The sequence below is a fragment of the Lissotriton helveticus genome, chromosome 10 (genome assembly GCF_964261635.1).
Source record: "Lissotriton helveticus chromosome 10, aLisHel1.1, whole genome shotgun sequence".
Taxonomy (NCBI): domain Eukaryota; kingdom Metazoa; phylum Chordata; class Amphibia; order Caudata; family Salamandridae; genus Lissotriton; species Lissotriton helveticus.
Window position 1 is genome coordinate 1,098,031,901 of NC_136071.1, and position 18,331 is coordinate 1,098,050,231.

At 44.2% G+C, this 18,331-nt stretch overlaps 2 protein-coding genes across 2 annotated transcripts in view; both read left to right on the forward strand.

The window, feature by feature from the left end:
* CCNB3 (cyclin B3) overlaps positions 1–14,211 on the forward strand; it is a 48,720-nt gene extending 34,509 nt beyond the window's left edge. The window contains exons 8-12 of the mRNA XM_078663841.1: positions 2,171–2,308; positions 4,657–4,812; positions 12,830–12,979; positions 13,667–13,797; positions 13,890–14,211. Of these exons, the coding sequence (XP_078519967.1) occupies positions 2,171–2,308; positions 4,657–4,812; positions 12,830–12,979; positions 13,667–13,797; positions 13,890–13,959 (645 nt within the window). The 3' untranslated portion in view covers positions 13,960–14,211. The remainder of the gene's footprint in view (positions 1–2,170; positions 2,309–4,656; positions 4,813–12,829; positions 12,980–13,666; positions 13,798–13,889) is intronic.
* LOC144785288 (uncharacterized) overlaps positions 1–18,331 on the forward strand; it is an 850,769-nt gene that overhangs the window by 81,772 nt on the left and 750,666 nt on the right. The gene's annotated exons all lie outside the window — the stretch shown is intronic.

Here is an 18,331-nt window from a genome sequence, read left to right on the forward strand (position 1 = left end):
ACAGAAGAAGAGGAGAAAAGCGATCCAAACCTGCCCAGAAGCAGAGTCATCCCAAGCGCCGAGGGCCGGTGGTGAGCGAACTGGAAGTAAGAGGGCTGCAAGGGCGCCATTGCCGGAATTCTTCCCCGATTTCGGGCGGAAGGTGTGCAGGCAAGTGACCCGGAAGCGGAAAGACGACAGCCAGAAGGGGAGCAGACAGGAAGACAGAGAAACGCGATCACCAGCAACGCCTAACAGAGAGGCAGGAGAGAGGGGAGGAGAGAGCAGCAAGCGACCGACACACGCTGGAAGCGGGCGAGGCGCAGCGAGGCACTCCAATCCCCAAGCAAAGGAGCAAGCAGGGCTGAGAATAAAAAACGCAGAGAATAAAACGGAGGCTAAAACTAACAGAGCACCCGGGGCTGGTGTGCAGACCGCTGACTTTGAACAGAGAGAGAGCGGAGAGGGCAGCGGGCGCAACATGTGTGTGGCTCTGACGCCCCAAGCAAAAGAGCACGGCGGGACATCTGAGAGGGGGGCCAAACTGCCATACAGCACCCAGTGCAGAGGTGTGGGGTGCTGATCTGAAGGCAACGCAGACGCGCCACCCCCGAAGGGGGGGAGCAAACGGGACAACAGACAGCGGAGACAGAGAGGTACGAAGCGAGCACCCCCCCCCCCCCCCCAAGTACCCCAAGCCCAGGCGGCCATTAACACTCACACCTGCAGGCAAGCAAGCAAGCAACCCAGAGACCGCGCAGAGAAGAGCGAACACCAAACAGCTCTCGTGCACAACCCCATATATCTCTTACCGGAGGCCAGAAGAGATTAAAGAGCCAGTGGCTCGCAAGCCACGAACAGGACAAATCACACGCTGGCAGGACCTAAGGCAAAAACAAGAACAAGACATATCAGAGAGCTGAGCAGATATAGGCAAGTCACCCAACCACCTGCCCCAAAGGCGACAAACGCACCAAAGGTGGCACAAGCAGGTGGGAGGCTGGTCAATATCCTATCAAGAAGGGGCATCCGAACAATGGCAGGCAGCGATGGGAAGCCGGCAGGCGAGCAGCAGAAGAAGCCAAAAATAGACAACCAAGGGTCCCCGTCCAAAGCAAGAGGCGAACCCGTCACTCTGGAGACCATCCTGCGGAAAGTAAACGAAGGCAATGAGGTGGGGAGAGAGACGAAACTCAAGCTAGAGAGCTACTGGTCTATCTCTGACAAGAAGAATTAAACACTGATGGAAGGCCAAATTATGCATCACAAACAGGGGAGGGGGCGACTGTGCGTTCTGGGGCGATAGTTTCCTCTTTAGTCATTAATGTCAGGGCAAAGCTTTCACCTACATATCAGTTTTCCACTCCATTGAGCAAATAAAAGTTGACCGTCACCTTTCCAAACAGTTTGTTGCTGCACTTGCACTATTATTAGTATTCATCTTCAATTAGAATTTTCTTTGTTGTCAATCTACAGTTTATGCAGCAGATGGTGGATTATCGAACTAGTGAATCTGTAATTGTATGTAAATCGCTGCAGAGGCTCATAATTCCAGTATCCCTCTATCTTCAATGAACACTTTATGGATAAGCAAACTTTCATGGTCCATTCAGACTTCAGTTTCAGTGGGAGCATGTGCTAAAGGTTCACCCTCTTAATCTTTTTTTATAGACGCAATCTTCATGTTACTGCTGCTTGTGCCCCTAATGGCCGACATACACTGGCCACATTGAAGTGGCACTCTAACAAGGAAGTTGTATTGCCTACCTCCACGTTCTGCATCACCATGTAGCCTTACATTTTTGTTGGTGCAGGAAACATGCCTTTTGTCTCGTTATTTCATTTTTATTTTGGTGACATTGTGTTTTTGAAGTATTGCATCCTTTAGCTACACAGTTGCTTAATCTTTGTCCGAAACATTTTGACTCAAGGATCTCGGACAGTTTTGTCTGTGGGACTTGGTGTAGTTTTGAATTCTCCACTCTGTGAAGAGGTCCCTTTTTGTTTTCCTTCCCTGCACTCCAACGAGCCACATATTATCCTTAGGGCATGGTTCCCGTGATTTTTTTTTTTTTTTTTTTTTCTTCTTTTTTTTTCTCAATTTAATTGAGTGAACAACATTGGCAGCCTTCTAGTGTGATAATTGCAGTAAGGCAGGCAGTAGATAATCTCTGTCTTGCTCGTTTTTCAGGAGAACTTTGAGCTCAACCATGAAACGCTGTACCTTGCTGTGAAGATGGTGGACCACTTCTTGGCAGTGTCTGTGAGCATGAGGGAGAAACTGCAGCTCATCGGCTCCACAGCCATTCTGATCTCTTCAAAGTTTGAGGTGACTCCACTTTCTCATATTGTATTATTTAATTTCCAGCCTTTTAGAATAAATTCAGCAACGGGGGCTTTACTAATAATACAGAGGATGTGGCCTATGGCGAGAGCGGCCGACCTCGAAGCTGGGGAACCGGGTTCGAGTCTCCACAGGGATTTTCCACATCCTATGATTCTGGGTGAAACACTTAATCTCCCAGTGCCTAACAAAATTGTGTGTAACGCAACTGGTGCTCCCGTAAAGTGATCTATCTGATACCTTTGTGCCAAGTTTGCGCTATGTAAACCCCCCTTCCCCCAATGCATTTCCAGACATTCGCTATGGATGTAGTAATTCAATAAGCGACGGCCAATCAAAAATATATATATATATATATATATATATATATATTTTTAGTCCACCTCTTAAGTCGTGTAAATTTATATCTGCAATGTTGGGTGCATTCTTTTCAAACTGGCTAAGAAAGTCTACCCAGCAAGAATATTGATTTAAAAGCTTAAGTCCCACATGTTTAGTTGAAAACTTCAAGAATGTAATCTGTTCTGGCAGGACGCAGCGGTATCCGTGATGGGTGCTGTTTATTACATATGTGCAGTTCACCAGCATGCCTTCTTTTGGTTCACCAATTTATCCGCTGTGAACCCTTAACTGTCCGGGAGGCTAAAGTTTAGCAGTCAAGCATTACATTAAGTAGTAGAGGGTTGGAAACTAATGTCCTGCAATATCATACATGGATGTATGATGGAACACATGCCTTTACCACGCAATGCTTTTACTACGCATATACCCTTTAACGCGCATGTCTTTATAAGGCAAGGTAAGTATATGCTAAGGGAAGTGAACATCTTTTATATTTGTAACCCCCCCCCTTCTAAAAAAATTTCCCTCTACCTCTAACCACCCCATATCCATAAACGCCCTTGTCACCAATACTCCCACCCTCCCCATAACCCTAAAACGCCCTTACCATGCAATACCCTTACCCACACATAAACCCTAAATCTCCTTACCACCCTATACCCCCAACCACCCTTCATACTAACCTTACCTTATGTTGTAACGAGAATATGCACAGTAATGGCATTGCGTGGTAATGCCTGCATTGTAAAGGCTGTTTCCCAAACTACGCAATCTGTGTTCAGTCTGAACGGTGCTCTCAAAGGGGTGTGTGTGGCTGTGGGTGTGTGAAGCGAGGCCGTTCGAAACACATTGTAAACAAATATTTAGGCAGATTTACCATCTTTTGGAAGTGAATTATGGACTGTGTGCAACTGTTAGAACACTGGGTCTATGATCTACGATATCCGATGCAGGAAACATTTGCATGTTCTCAGCTTCCTTTGGGCTACTTTGAGTTTACTGCTGTTTATTTCATAGTCAGCCAATGGGGCAGTGAAGCCAGACTGATGAAGGTTTCCATTGAATATAATAAGTTGTCTTGGTTGCTATGGCTCGTTATCCCAAAAAAGACCAACAGAGTGTCCAGAAGGAGAACATGGCTTTGCAGCCAAGTTGCAGGTGAGGGCCACAAGTACTGTTTCACACAGTTTATGGGACCACAGTGCATCTTGTACTAAGTCTGGTGCATGGTGTCACTCCAAGGCAAGAGACCATTTAAGGACCCAACTCGACTGCCTTTCAAGGAGAAAGTGCTGATATTAAGGTGTTTCCCAGTAGGTTCATATTTAAAGGTCCTTACCTTAATAGTGTCCAATTGTGGTCAATGTTTCCAGTTGGTGTCACCGGTTTTTAATTTCTGCAACTTGGACCTTCCAAAGTTAATCGGTCAAAACAGTAATTGAACCGATGTATATTGATTCGCTGAGCTTTAGCCATGACTGGATGTCTAATTTGTGGCGTTAAGTGCATTTTATTGAACTAAAAAGGAAGATGCTCCCATACGACTGGAAAGCTTGGAGTGAATGTTTGTTACTGCATGGGGATCTCTTTGAACAGCTCACTAAAGCTACAACGATTTAATTTCCTTTTTAAAGAGCTAGAAATGTAGAGCCAGCACAGCAGCCGTAGTAGATATTTGCTGTAGATTGTGTAAACTGTTGATGTCGGTATGCAGGGGAGTTTGTGCTTAAATCTCTGCCTGGAGTCCCGCATGAAGCGGGTAATCCAGACTTGACGTAAGCAAAGGAAATATAATACAAAAGGACGATCTGGTCTTGTGATGCATGGTTGCTAAGGCAATGCTAGATTGCTGCTGCTTTCTTGCATCCGGATAGTTGCTTGCATTATGAGAGAATCCTAGATGGAGTTTGTTCTTTTGACCAATTATTTGGCCTGTGGAGATGATTAATGTGGCATCTATTTGTACTAATTTAGTGATTTGTTTGTATCAGGAACGCTGCCCACCCTGTGTCGATGACTTCTTGTATATCTGCGATGACGCGTACAAAAGAGATGAGATCATCTCCATGGAGATGGAAATTCTGAGGAAGCTGGACTTCGACATTAACATCCCAATCTCGTATCGCTTCCTGCGGAGGTTCGCCAAGGTAGGTCTGACTTCCTGAGGATCGCACCAGATCTCTGCCAAGGCAATTGTATTGGGATGCTGATGGCACATGCAGACTCTTCAGACGCCTATTTATTTATTTATTTAAAATTTATAATGCGCAACAGCTACCCGCAGTGGGTTTCCCGGCGCAAGGGATAGACTAAAGAAGGAAGAAACTGACATCAATCATAGCTGTAAGAAATAATTTTTAAAAGAGTAGGGTTTTCAGTTTTTTTTCGAAAACGGAGCATGTTGGTCTCAGTCTTCATGGCAATGGGCAGGGCATTCCAAAGTTTGGGGCCAAGATGGGAGAAAGATCTTCCACCCATCTTCACTAACTTAAATCTAGGGATGACATAATCACAGTTGGCCGATGATCTCAAAGTACGACAGGGCATGTAGGGTTGAACCAAGCTTTGAAGATATAATGGGGCAGAACCCTGCTTGATTTTAAAAATATAGCATAAAGCTTTAAATTTAATTCGACTCGAGATCTTGAGCCAGTGGAGATCTCGAAGAGCCTGCGCAGCCGAGGACCTCCTCGGGATATTACAGAGGAGACTGGCTGATGAATTTTGTATGACCTGAAGTTTCCTTACAGTCGCAGCATCTGCACCAAGATAGAGAACATTTCCGTAGTCCAGGCGAGATGTTACTAAAGCCTGGACTACTGTTCTTCTCGTGGCAAGGGGCAACATCCAGAGAATTTTTTGGAGCCATCTTAAGGTGGTAAAACAGATGGCCGCCACCTTGGTGGCTTGTTGCCTCATGGACAGTCTGTCATCAATAAGGAAACACAGGTTACGTACCACCTGGACTGGAAGAGGAGTAGGACCCATGGTGCTGGGCCAATGTTGAGGGCCCCAGAGATCCTTCTGCTTCCCCAAGATAATGATCTCGGTTTTGTCACCGTTAAGCTTGAGGAGATGCCTCTGCATCCACTCAGCCACAAGTGACAAACCAATTTTCAGACCAGACACGTTGCCATCTTTGACACTGGAGAGGGAAAAGACGATTTGCGTGTCATCGGCGTACGAAAAAATACTCAGCCCGGCTTCCTCTGCGATGGTAGCGAGAGGTTTGATGTAAATATTGAAAAGCAACGGGCTGAGAATGGACCCCTGAGGGACACCATACGCCGAAGAGCAAGTCGTAGATGCAGCTTTCTGAGAAAAAACTTGGAATGTGCGCTCACTTAAAAAGGAGGCAAACCACGTAAGTGCGGGGCCAGCTATTCCAAGGGAGCGGAGAGAATTTAATAAGATGGAATGGGACACGGTATCGAACGCTGCGCTCAGATCCAAAAGGATGAGAGCAGAAGTTTCACCGCGATCGATACCGTGCCGAAGTCTCTCCGTCACCCCTAGTAATGCGGTCTCAGTTGAATAGTTGGCCCGAAAACCGGACTGGGATGGATGTAAAAAGCCCTGATTTTCAATAAACCGAGTAAGCTGTGTTGACATGCCTCTCCAGTATCTTTGAAAAGATAGGCAACAGAGAAATGGGTCTGAAATTGGAGAAGTTAGAAGTATCCGCACCAGCCTTTTTCAGGAGTGGGATCACCATCGCATGCTTCCAGTCTTGTGGCACACGAGACTCACTTAAGGAAGTATTTAGGAGTCTCATGAGAGGGCGCCGGCACTCAAGATCAAGCACCTTTAAAATTTTTACAGGTACTGGGTCGCGCGGTGAACCGGATCTCACACTGTTCAAGCAGGCGAAAAACGAGTCATCGTCAAACAGGAGCCAATTAGTTATTAGTGTCCTCGGGGACAGAGGGGCGGTCGTAGTCACGCACCCCAGTTGAGGCTGATTTGCTGTGTTAGAGGCGCTCATGGAGTTGTTAATGCGCTCAACTTTATCTATGAAATATTCCGCAATGGAGTTACATTGGGCTTCTTCCAGGACTGGAGGGGTCGGTAAGGTGTCGGCACCTGTCAATTTTTTGACCACTGCAAAGAGTGCGGGGGCAATTCTGAGCTTGCGACACTATATTTGTCGTGTAAGTAGCTCTTGCCTCTTTGCACTTAGAGTGGTATCCTTTCAATGCTTCTTTGTAAACGATCTTCCGAGAAGCAGAATAGGTGCGTCTCCATTTCCTTTCCAGGATCTTGCAGTTAGTCCTCAGAACCTTTAAATCGGGCGAGAACCATGGGGACGGACATCGATGGAGTTTGGACAGTCTCGGAGTAGCGGGAAGCACAACATTTACAGCATTCGTGAGCCAAGATACAACTGCCAAGTTCAGATCTTTGAGAGAGACTTCGTCATTCGGAGGACGAGTGTCAAAAAGATACTGATTGAACTTAGAAATATCTAATTTACCCCATCTATGGACTAGTTCGCCCTTACCCTGTCTATTCAAGATAGGCAGTTTGATGTCAGCTAGGGCGAAGTGGACTGCAAAATGATCAGTCCAGTCCAAAGGACGAGCACTCTGTGAGCAATCAAAGGAAAGATTGGAAAAGATTGGATCCAATTGATGCCCCGCAGAGTGAGTAGGACCCGAGTTGCGCAGCATCAGACTCAACACCTCAAGATCGTTTAAAAAACTCTTACTAATGGCGCAAGAAGTGTCATCGAGATGTAAGTTTAAATCGCCAAGAATGGTAAAATTAGCAGCTTTAAGAAGTAGAGGAGCTATAGAGTTGGTGAGCGCAGATATCCAGGTTTGAGCATTCCCGGGAGGGCGGTATATTAAAAGACCAGATAGAGTAAATTGAGGGTTAATAGCAAGTTTAAAAAGCGCCGCCTCACATCCAGGAAGAGGAAAAGTTTCGAGTTTGCAAACGTAGCAAGACTTGAAAATTATTGCAATGCCCCCTCCTTTACCAGAATCTCGGTCCTGTCTCAAGATGACATAATTATTGGGGACAGCACACGCAATATCCGGTCCAGAGCTGCCATGTAGCCAAGTTTCCGTTAGGAACAAGGCGTCGGGTTGCTCAGTGACTAAGAAATCAAAAATATTTGATTTATGCTTGGGTAGGGACCGGCAATTAATATTCCAGAACTGGAGAACAGAGTGTTTAACAGGAGGTACCTTAGTCCTTCTTCGGCCACGCGAATGGACCGGTTTCATGGCCCTACAGGCGGACATTTTACCAGTACGAAATATACAGCCTCCACAGATGAAATTGTAGATCGGTAAAACGCAACATGAGCATGAATAATAGAAGGGAGGGCGCAGAGATCGCAAAAACTCTCCCGTATAAGATCTTATAGGTGCAGCCTGAAGTGCAGACGTAGACATAACTGTAAAAAACCGAGTCCCTATGCCCAGTCTAGCGCGGACGGGCGCAGACGGGCAGGACTCTGGCACGACTCAGGCTAAGCGAGAGGCGTTCCCGCTGCGCGATCCCGCTGCGCTGGGCAGGGAGCTTTAAATAGGCGTCCCCCGTATGCTCCTGCGCACTAGAGCGCCCTAAAGCGCTCCCTAAAAGATGGCGCCCAGCAAACAGCAGCAAACACCAACTACCCCACTCCAAGATGTCTGCCGTGATTTGAGCCCACCCCGGGAACCGGACCCACTCTAATAGCGGTGGATGACAATTAGGCTGCAGGCAAGGGGGCTGAGTTAAAAACAATACAAATGGCTAAGAAACAAATGAGCATAAAAAACAAAATCGTTTTAAAATGGCAATTAGCAGCGTGCGCGCGAAGCGCTGAGCAGCAGTATAGATGTCAGTAGCTTCTTGCCTCGTCGTTTCATTGGCTACAGCAAAGATATACTGGCACTATCTTTAAATGTCACGTAGCAAAAATCTTCATAAAATGCAGGTACGGTCTCTTCCTTCAGAAGTGTGGTGTATATCAGTCTGCTCCAGTGGACTTAAGCAACATACTTGTAGTGCTCTGAGCAACTGGCTTGGCTGTGGATGTGGGCATGCCAGAGCCTCAGATCCACACAGCAGCTTGTTTTAATTACCTTCCTTCCTATTTTTTAGGCCAAAGTGGATCTGCTTTGCCAGCCCATCATCCTATGATTTGCTCTGACACCTCTATCCCAGCCCTCTTAAACCATACCTCTTTATCACCTCAAAAAGGTCAACCGCATCATTCGTGTCCTTGTTTTGTTGTTTCCATTTTGTTGTTTGGGGGGGGGGGGCCTTGTCGCTATGATTTGGTCCCACCAAGGTATTTGGCTAACAGTTGCTTCTTGAGTTTCTTCCTTAAAAATGTGTTCCTGTTTGACAACTCACCCATGCTCTTGTTCCTATTTCAAGTGACTGTGGACTTGTGCATTTATATTAAGGCTTCAACGCTTGCATTATTTCCAGAATTCAGTATGGGGCCTCACAAAACCGGTCTTCTGTTTAATGGATCTATTGTATTGTGGGTCTTCTTATTTTTTTATAAGATTTGCAAGGGCACATGGAGCACACAAGTGAAGGCAGCCTTTTTTCCTGTGATTTCCCCACCCGATTCATTTGGGTCGGTAGCACGAAGACCATCTTGGGGGTTTTCCTATAAAGGGTAGATGGTTGCACTTTCAGTTTTGAAGACTTCATCTTTTCAGAGAAAGAAATCCACACAAGTGCATATCTTTGCTTTTAGAATATTCCATGTCACTAAATGAGTTTATACAAACCCTGCTAATTACAGAAACCGCTGTAGACCACTCCTTTTATCCTGATGAGGGAATCTGTTCCTGTGGTGTAGGCCAGTAGAAAAGTTTGGGTATTAATTTCAAACTTTGGTCTGCCTCCCTAGTTGGGTGGGTTCAGTTTACCCAGTTCTTCCCAACTTTAATAAGAGGAGGCTTTTTTAATCTGTCTCTCAACCTCTTCAATGTACATTAAGAAACTACTGTATTAGAGCAGTTTTTTTCTCAATACTGTCTTTTTTACTTTTGATTGATCATGATTTAGTCTGATTTTTTTACAAATACGCCCCTTTTACAAACTAACTTTTGCTCTGACATGATTACTGGGGCTAGGAACTCTGGAATTTCTTGACTAAACTCCTGAAGGCAGCTTCCTGCTAAAAGCTCTGTTTACAGTTATGCATTTATTTAGTGCCCTTAACCCCTTCCATGCTGGGCCGTTTCCGCTGATGTGCGGTAAACGAACAGGGCGGGGCCGTGACGAACCCCAGCCGTCATCAGCACACGAGCACCGTGGAGCGTGACGGCTGGGGTTCGTCATCAGCATGGAAGGGGTTAATATAGTCTATCGTCTAGCTTAAATTAGGGTGCTCAAACTTTGAGATGGAAAAACCAAAACAGCACTTTATTTCGTCTCAAAGAGAAACAAATTATATATATATAATTTTTTTTTTTTTTTTCCCTCCCTTGCATGTGAAGAGGGTCCAGGTGCTCGCTTGGCCCGGGCTCTGCAGCCCTGATTCACACCTCACCTGAATAAGGCAAGGCAGCACTGCAAGAGTCTAAACCATGGGTACTCTACTATTTTCTCCAAGGGCTACAAAGTTTAATCTGTTGTGTCCAAGGGCTGCAACGATGCCAGCAGGGTGACTATATAATGGGGGGGGGAAGAGAGAGAGAGAGAGAGTGGTGGTGGTGGTGGTGTTGAAAAACGTAATCACTTCATTTCTTTAACTTCAATTAACCTTTAAATAAAGGCTGGCCTGTATAGTTGTCCTGTTAGTCCTGAATCGAGTGAACAGCAGCCCAGTGCTGCTGTTGATCAGGGGCTGCATGAAGCCCTCTGGTTGTACTTTGAGTATCATTGGTCAAAACAAATTAACTTTTGGTCCTGGTTTCTTAGAGGGCGGGTGAAATGTACAGGTTCACCCGAGCCTCCCTTAAAAACTGGGATATTTGTATTTTAGGAGAATGTGTCATGATGCTGGGACAGTTCTTTAAAAACGGTCACTGTCCCGGGATGTCTGGTCACCCTTAAATGGATTTGAATTATTTTTGGGGGAAAAAGCAAAACCTAGTTCTGTTAAATGGGCAGTCCCTGTACAATAGTTAAGTGATGACCTTCCAGGTGTTGATTGCCGTATTCGGGTGTTAAACTGGTACTAGGAAAGTGTAGTTTTGCCCAGACAATATTAATAGGTGTTGACAAAAGAACTAAATATTTATCACAAATTGTTCAACATTATGCTGCATAATTTGTCTTTTCATTTTTGTAAATTTTTATCAACCCCACTGCTTAATTTGGTTCTCCGTTGTTGAATCATTGACCGTAAATCGATTTTTCAGGAGGGAGTAAAGGTAGACTTGTTCAGAACTCCTCACAAAAGCAGGTAGAAGTCACTGAAGATATTTTTGGTGTACGTGATTGATCTTGATCAATACGAAACCCAAATGACTAACTGCCGGGGCTTTGACGGAGGCAGAGTCAGTGCACCAGCGAGCCATTCATGTTGATCGATTACCTCCAACAATGGCTACCTCTGTTTTGTCCATAATTCGTTTTAGCTGGTTAGATCTCATCTAGCTAGCCACAGCACATAGACCATTATTTAAGTAGGATTGGGCCATAGCTGGGCACCCTTCAACCTGAGAATTGAGTGTCCTCTGTTTAGGATTTAAATTAGTGTAAATTAACTAATAAGTTTAGCTATGCGAACATAAAAGGTTAATGCGTGTAGGACTGAGTGACGAACCATCGGGAGTGCCACATGTCATAGCCTTTTTAGGGCTCGCGACCTATCGATGCGCGCAAGCGCATCGAGCGGAGCGACAATTCAAGTGCTCGAAATCCTCGTGAAACCAAGGGCTTCTTGCGCTGCGGTTTTGTTTAAGTTCACGTGAATCACGTGATCAAACAAGCACGCGCATCAGCCTCCCTCCCTCCTAATTGCATTTTTTTAACGGCCGCCGCACAGTACATCAAAGGGCTTCGCCCAGCGTGCGCTCTGCGGCTTCTAGGCTTCTCCTCCCCTAATTATTCATGGCTCAGTTTCCCGGCGCACGCATTTGTTCACATTTTTTTCGCCACTCTCCCCACTCGGCTCCCTCCCCTGCCCGCCGTGTCGCATTTCTCCTCCCCCCCCTCCCCTTCTCTGCCTTCCATTCCGTCTTGTTTTAATTTATGTTCCATCGTCCACACTATTTTTGGGTCTGCCTCGGGCTTGTGTTTACGCATGTTCATGCGCTTCCCTTCTTAATATTTTTTTTTTTTACAGCTGCTCTTGTGCGTACAGTTGTTAATTAATTGCAGCTCTTTCAGTTGTAAGCTATTTTCTAAATTGCTTTTTTTTTTTAAATAAAAGGAAGTGTGTGTAGCTGTTTGAACTGAACCAAATGTGTTTATTTGTATACTTTTGGACACCACGCGGCTTTTATGTTATCAGCACGACACCCGCTTCAGGGACCCTGCACTTCAGATCATTGTCTTCTTTCCTCACCGGTGCTGGGGGGGAAGGGACATGGCTGCTTTGTTTACATTCCTCCTGCTACTGCGAAATAAAATGAACAAGCATTGGCATAGCCAATAGGTCTCGCTTGTGGGACCTTATAAGTATTTAGTTTTGCAGCACAATATCATTGGTGCAACAAGGATATTGTGCTGCAAAACTAAATACTTATAAGGTCCCACAAGCGAGACCTATTGGCAATGCCAATGCTTGTTAAAATCTGCTTCCAGCTGTCCTTTTAATAAGACCGCATGAGACATTGCAGCGAATAGCAGATGAGAAATCCAGCACGATTAGAACTAAAACATTGTCCTGACCTTGATTTTATCCATCCTGTTTTAAGTGGGCTACCTCCGATCCAAAGCTGGGATGAAAACTAGTGTGAGCCAAATCCAGAAACTGTTCTGTTGGTAGTAACTGGGGTGATAAAAAAAATAAAGAATATTTAGGATCTGATATAGTTTGGACAAGAGTTTCAGCCGCAAGATTTGAAAAATGTGCACTAGGTGGGATCCTAATTTTGTTGCTAGAATGGAACATTTCGAGCTATTAAGTGATATAGATAAGCATTCAGTGAGTTTTTTAGCCTATTTATTCATATATCACACAAAATCCGGTGAAAAGTAGATTTTTTTTATTACTTATTTTTGTTGGTCACGAAGCTTCCATTTTCTTGCTTGCAGTGTGCGCGTGCAAACATGGAGACACTTACCCTGGCTCGTTTCATCTGTGAGCTGACTCTGCAGGATTACGATTATGTCCAGGAGAGTGCTTCGAAGCTGGCGGCTAGTTGTTTGCTCCTGGCACTTTGCATGAAAAGTCTTGGAGGATGGGTAAGTTTCTGCTGGTGCCATTCCACCACTTACCACCCAGTGACCTATAGTTTGATTATTAGTAGGCATCGTAATTGTGTTTAACTCCTTCACTTGCATACAATTAGAATTCCCAATCTAAATATGTAGATGGCATGAACTGTACTTCCTTTTGGTTTTAACAACATAAAGGCACCTCGTAGTTTCCATGGTGTAGCTTGGGGGAGGGAGACCATTACTAGATTAGATTGACTGGCACCAATGGGTAACAGTCTCAATTTTTCGGGATTTTCTCTGATTTAATGAATTTACTTGAGTGGATTACATTTAAGAAACCTCTCTTGAAGTAGTGTGAAGAAACTAGCATTGTAATGGGCCGTAACTGGTGGCAGACTATAAGCGGAAAGTATTCAAGAAAAAAATTAATCTAGTTCTACATCTGCTTGTTTTAATCTATATAATGTAGAGTGCTGGCATAGCTTGTATGACCACTCTGGGGCGTTATACGGGACAAAGGGATAATGGGTTATTCCCCATCCATAAATAGGTTTTATCAAGGCATCATATAACATTGTAGCTGTCACCTAAACCATCACCAAACCTCAATGGAGCAATCTGATTAATTATTTTGTTAATAGCGAAGGTTTTGCACCAGAATCCAGCATGTGGAAGATGCAGATTAAGTGTTTTTCTTTCTCTTCTTTTTAGACTCCTACCTTATCACACTACAGTGGGTACCAAACAGCAGATCTCATCCCTCTGGTCAAAAGACTGAACTTCCTGCTGACTTATCAGAAGGAGGAGAAGCTGAAAGCTGTCCGAAATAAGTACACTCACAAGTAAGATGTACAAACTGAACATTAGTAGAGGGAAAGCTTGGGATGGATTCGCTGCTTGAAAATTGTTGACTAATGTATGCTTTTGTGTTTAGGGTTTTCTTTGAGGTTGCCAAAATGGCCCCCATGGACATGTTAAGCCTGGAAGAGGCCCTGAAGAGCTAACCTTGGAAAGAGCTGCGCTTTCGCTGAAATACTTTGGCTGGCTCCACTTTGTATATAGATTGTAAATTCATATATATGTTTTAAATATTCAAGTGTTCTGTCTTAAGTTAAACTAAATTGTTGTTGTAAATATTTTCTTATTCAGATGTAGAGTGGTAGACCACATATAAGCTGTATTGGATGTTCGCAGAGGCGGGATAAAAAAAGAAACCTGAGATTTTGAGATTTGTAAATAAATATGTGAGGACTGTTCACTCAATTGTGGTTCTTTCATTACTCCAGGTCTGGAAACAAGAGATTTTATTGCACTGAGTTTGACTGATCTCACTTTCTGGTACCAGATATATATGTTTGCATTCCAAATATCCTTTTTTTTCACTCTTATTCCAGACTGAAATGCCTCTTTAGTTGTGACATGATTGGCAGCAAAATTATTGCTTATCTAATTGCTTATCTAGTTCCTTTTTGGCGAGATGTTTCCTTCAGGGCTGCTTTCACTGTAACATATTAGGTCAATTTTACTCCGTCATTCCTGTTCATTTTACATACTCCTAGCCCAACTTTGTGTATTCTACTCTTTTACGATTAACAAAATGACATCTGCTAACTTCAAACCTGTTGTGTTTTTTTAGCAGTACAATGCATGTTGCTTTTGATTTGAAAGAATGATCTTAGAAATCCTACTTGCTGGTACTTGTATAGCAGTGAGTGTTTCCTAGATTCCTATATTTTGGAGAACATTAGTGCGTTAAGATCATTCTAGGCCGGGAACTATTCACTTAGTCAACCACCTACTTGGGTTGTTCTAAGCGATTCTTACCACCTCTAGAGGTTTAATCTTCTCTTATACAACTAAGCAATCTAGCCCTTGGATACATCTTGCCTTTCTGGATTAGCTGGCACAGGCTATGACCCACCCCTTTTTCTACCATGGAATCCATCTTTCAAAACTCACTTTTTGTGCAAAAAAAGGAAGCTCTCCTAGACTAGACAAACTGTTAGGTCGTTTGGCATCCATACTCTGACTTCAAGTTTGTCTGTTCCCTAGCCCTACGTCTATTAACTATTGTGATATTTTATCCATTTCAGTAATTTTTCCCCCTGAATCTCAAGATCTGCTGTGGCCTCACTTGGCCACTTGCTGGGAATTTTCCTAATAGTCTATGGTGTGGGTTCTTTTGACGGACCTCCGTATGTGCACTTTCTGGGTGAGCTTCTATGCTGTCAGCAGTTTCATTTTAACGTTGGCTCCATTATTGGCAGGAGTGTATTTTTTTTTTCTCCCAGATAATCTCATGTTAATGTCAGCCACTCAAATTACTTATTGTCCATGTTCTAAGATTCACTTTCTGGGTGAGCTTCTATGCTGTCAGCAGTTTCATTTTAACGTTGGCTCCATTATTGGCAGGAGTGTATTTTTTTTTTCTCCCAGATAATCTCATGTTAATGTCAGCCACTCAAATTACTTATTGTCCATGTTCTAAGATTCATTTACATGCTCTCATTTTTAGTTTTTGCAATGTGGCTTTAACTCCTTCAGTGCTCATCATGGTTCCTGGCTGTCATGAGTCACAGTAGGCGTGTGCTCATGACGGCTGGGAGCTGTCAGAACGTTGCAGCTCCTCCCACGCGTTATTATTTCCCCACCTGTGTGAGAATTAATCAGCGATCTGAGTTCTGACTTCTCCTGGCCGTCATGAGCACACGCCCACCGTGATTTGACGGCCGGAGCAGTCATGAGCACCGCGGGGCCATGACCACCCCTAGCCCCGCCCGCACCGTGGTGAAATTTTGCGCGCAGCAAACGGGTTTAAAAAGCTTTAGTGACTTGTGTACAGTTTGTAATTGTTTTTTTTTCTTTTCTCTAAACTTGTCCGGATGATTAAAGTATAGTATAGTTTTCAAACTGCGAGCCGGACAAAGGAGTTTCTACAGTTTTTAGAAAAGCGCGAGCTTCAAGCACTGACTGGCCGAGAGTGCCCTTCACAGGACAAGGTGCCGGGATCCAACTAGGGCAACTACTGAGTGTAACGAGGCGCACAACTCCTAAAACTGGCAGGGCTGCGTCTGCCATTGCAGTGACCCTTCCCCTTTTAGCCAATCTACCGAACAGCTTAGGGTTTACTAGCCTTACTACCCATATGCGATTGAAGCAGACCTCAAATAGCACACAATATTCTCCAGTCAGAAAAAAATTTCATGTTGCATCCATCAGAAATCCAGTTCCTGTGCTCAAAAGACCCTCTCCTTAATGCGGATGAATTGTCAGACTAACGCATCTTGGTGTTCAAGACCATGATGCAAAAAAGACTTGCCGAAGGGCTCAAGTATTTTATAAGTTGTACTTTCTTCTACTACAAAGACATTGAACAGGATGCTTCTTCCAATTTCTCAAAGGAATTTGATGTATTTCACTCAAGTCTAAAATGCAATTGTTTACCGGGGCTCTCTAGTACTAATATAACCGCCATGGCAGACCTTACACTAGGGCAGCAACAGCTCTGAGGCCAAGATTACATCATCTTTGCTCTTCAAACTCTTCAGTAACCAGCAGTAGCTCCTTCAATGTCACCTGAAAGAACACGAGTAATGCACCATGCAAGACCAAATTTCCTGCAACACACACCATCACTTGCCACTCAACGACGATTCCCAGGTTGAGAAAGTCCTGCATCCGTGCAAGCTCCTTTGCGTTTCAGAACTCTGTCCCAGCAAGAATCAAAGGTACTTGATGACCTGGTACTCTGAGGCACTCTATAAATGTCTTGTCCATGCTGTATGAGCTGCCCTCCCACCGGCTGTCAATCCTGGATTACTTTAAGCTCCACAAATAAAACTACTGATTAACTGACCTAGAACCTATCTTGGGGATAGTAGGTTACTCCTGTATCTCTCGCATTCTGTGAAGGGACAGGACTGGAGTATCCTTCTAGTCCTCACCCATGACAGCTAGTGTACCTCATATAAGACAGACTATTAACATCCTCGCACTGTAGTTCTTCGTAGCCACACCAGTAATAAAGGAGGGGGGTTGGGGCAGACAATGGGATGTGGGGGAATCTCAAAAGTGATGAATGGAAACCATGAAGCAGGCTTCCTGATTAAGAAATCACAGCTTTTTGTTTGTTCTAACAGCAAATGGAACTTAAATGCTTTGATGGGGAAAAGAGACAACACCTACATGTGACAAGCAATACTTGTATGTTGGCCCAAAATGTGAAGCAATCGCCTGACTTTGTGCTAGTTGGGCGATTAACACAAGATTTTGGAAGAAATCTAGACCTGTTGATCAGACTATCGTCAAGTGAACTCTACTTTGTCATAGTAATGTAATGAAAGCTAGGGCAATGGTTGTGGCCCGGTTCTAATATCTGGGTCCCAAGTAGATAATAGACTACCTGAAAACTGAAACTCCTTTACTATGAATCACCAGTGCTCCTACGTTGATGGCAATATGCAACGTGAATGAATAACATTGCAAGGCTACTAGAACACCTTCCCAGAGCCCTTGCTGAAGGGCCAAAGACTAGTCATTGCTTGACTTAACAGCATGCCATGTCCCATCTGGCAGAGGACTGGTTGAGGTAGATGCGGGAACTCAACTCTACTGGGATACTAGTGTCCAGGAAATGGAAATATCTTTTGACATTCACCCCATTTCAGAAACCATGAACAAGTAAAGAAATAAAGCTTGACTGCACAGACACTCTGCCAAAAGAAAAATGTTGAAGTAGTAACCGACGTAATGCAACTGATGGTAAAATAGTCCATTCTTAAATACCCTCCAAACAGATTACAAATAGTAGGCTAGTCAATTAGCAGCCGCAGCACTTCTGCAGAGGGCCTTAACAAGGGAAACAAACCACGGGCTAGAGGGGGAGTGGAAGGGTCATTTTGCTCAGAGCAATAACTGCATCACCAACATGCTTCCCTCAAACCACCTATCAATGCTCTCTAGCCCAGAGAAGGTAAGTTTCATTCAGTCCTGTAGGAACTGATTAGTTTAGGCAAAGGGGCAACTGATTTAGTAAAACGGGGATAATGGTTTTAATTTCGCCATAAAAACAAATTGCACACTGTCAAATGAACGTGTATTGATTTAGACAGAAAATGTAGATTCTAGACTTTAGACTACAAACTAAGTCTCCATGTGTAAGATAATTTGGCACCCAAGAAGGAACTGTGTGCTGATTGTCAGTTCCTTTCTTTTCGCGTCTACAGAGGCTGATCCACTGTCTTGTCTCAGACAATTACATCAAATGTTTTCTAAATTTCTAGTGTTCAAGGGATGTCGCACCCTAAAACCACTGGTTTGAAGCCCTGTAGTGACAGGTCCCCCTCAGCTGTGCCTGGGGTCGAACCACAACTCCAA